General features: G+C 64.2%; 1 protein-coding gene across 1 annotated transcript in view; it reads left to right on the top strand.

Moving 5' to 3' along the window:
• FBXO41 (F-box protein 41) overlaps positions 1-347 on the top strand; it is a gene marked incomplete at its 3' end in the record, with an annotated part of 4,710 nt that extends 4,363 nt beyond the window's left edge. The window contains 1 exon segment of the mRNA XM_009580757.1: positions 191-347. Within this exon segment, the coding sequence (XP_009579052.1) occupies positions 191-347 (157 nt within the window).
• Between the last annotated feature and the right edge of the window lie 5 nt (positions 348-352).

Genomic DNA, 352 nt, shown 5'->3' with positions numbered 1-352 from the left:
CTGCTGTGCCCCGATCCACGCCCAGGAGCCGTCTGGGCTGGCACAGACCCAAATCAGGCTGATGATGGACCAATCCGGATGCGTAGGAGCATCCTTGACCCCCCACCCCAGCTCGCAGACAGGGATAGAGGTGCTTAACAGGGACGGGTGGGAAAGGATTGGGGTGTCACCTACTGGTCCCTCCATGCAGAGAGGTGCTGCAGATCGACCAGTTCCTGAAGGAGACGGCCGCCCGCGAGGCCAACGCCAAGGTCCGCCTCCAGCACTTCATCGAGGAGCTGCTGGACCGGGCGGACCGCGCCGAGAAGCAGCGCCAGATCATCAGCAGCAGCTGCGGGACCACCCCAAACGG

This window comes from Fulmarus glacialis, unplaced genomic scaffold (assembly GCF_000690835.1).
Source record: "Fulmarus glacialis isolate BGI_N327 unplaced genomic scaffold, ASM69083v1 scaffold26646, whole genome shotgun sequence".
NCBI classification, from domain to species: domain Eukaryota; kingdom Metazoa; phylum Chordata; class Aves; order Procellariiformes; family Procellariidae; genus Fulmarus; species Fulmarus glacialis.
Note: the sequence above shows the minus strand (reverse complement) of the source record. Positions and strands in the feature narration are given on the sequence as shown.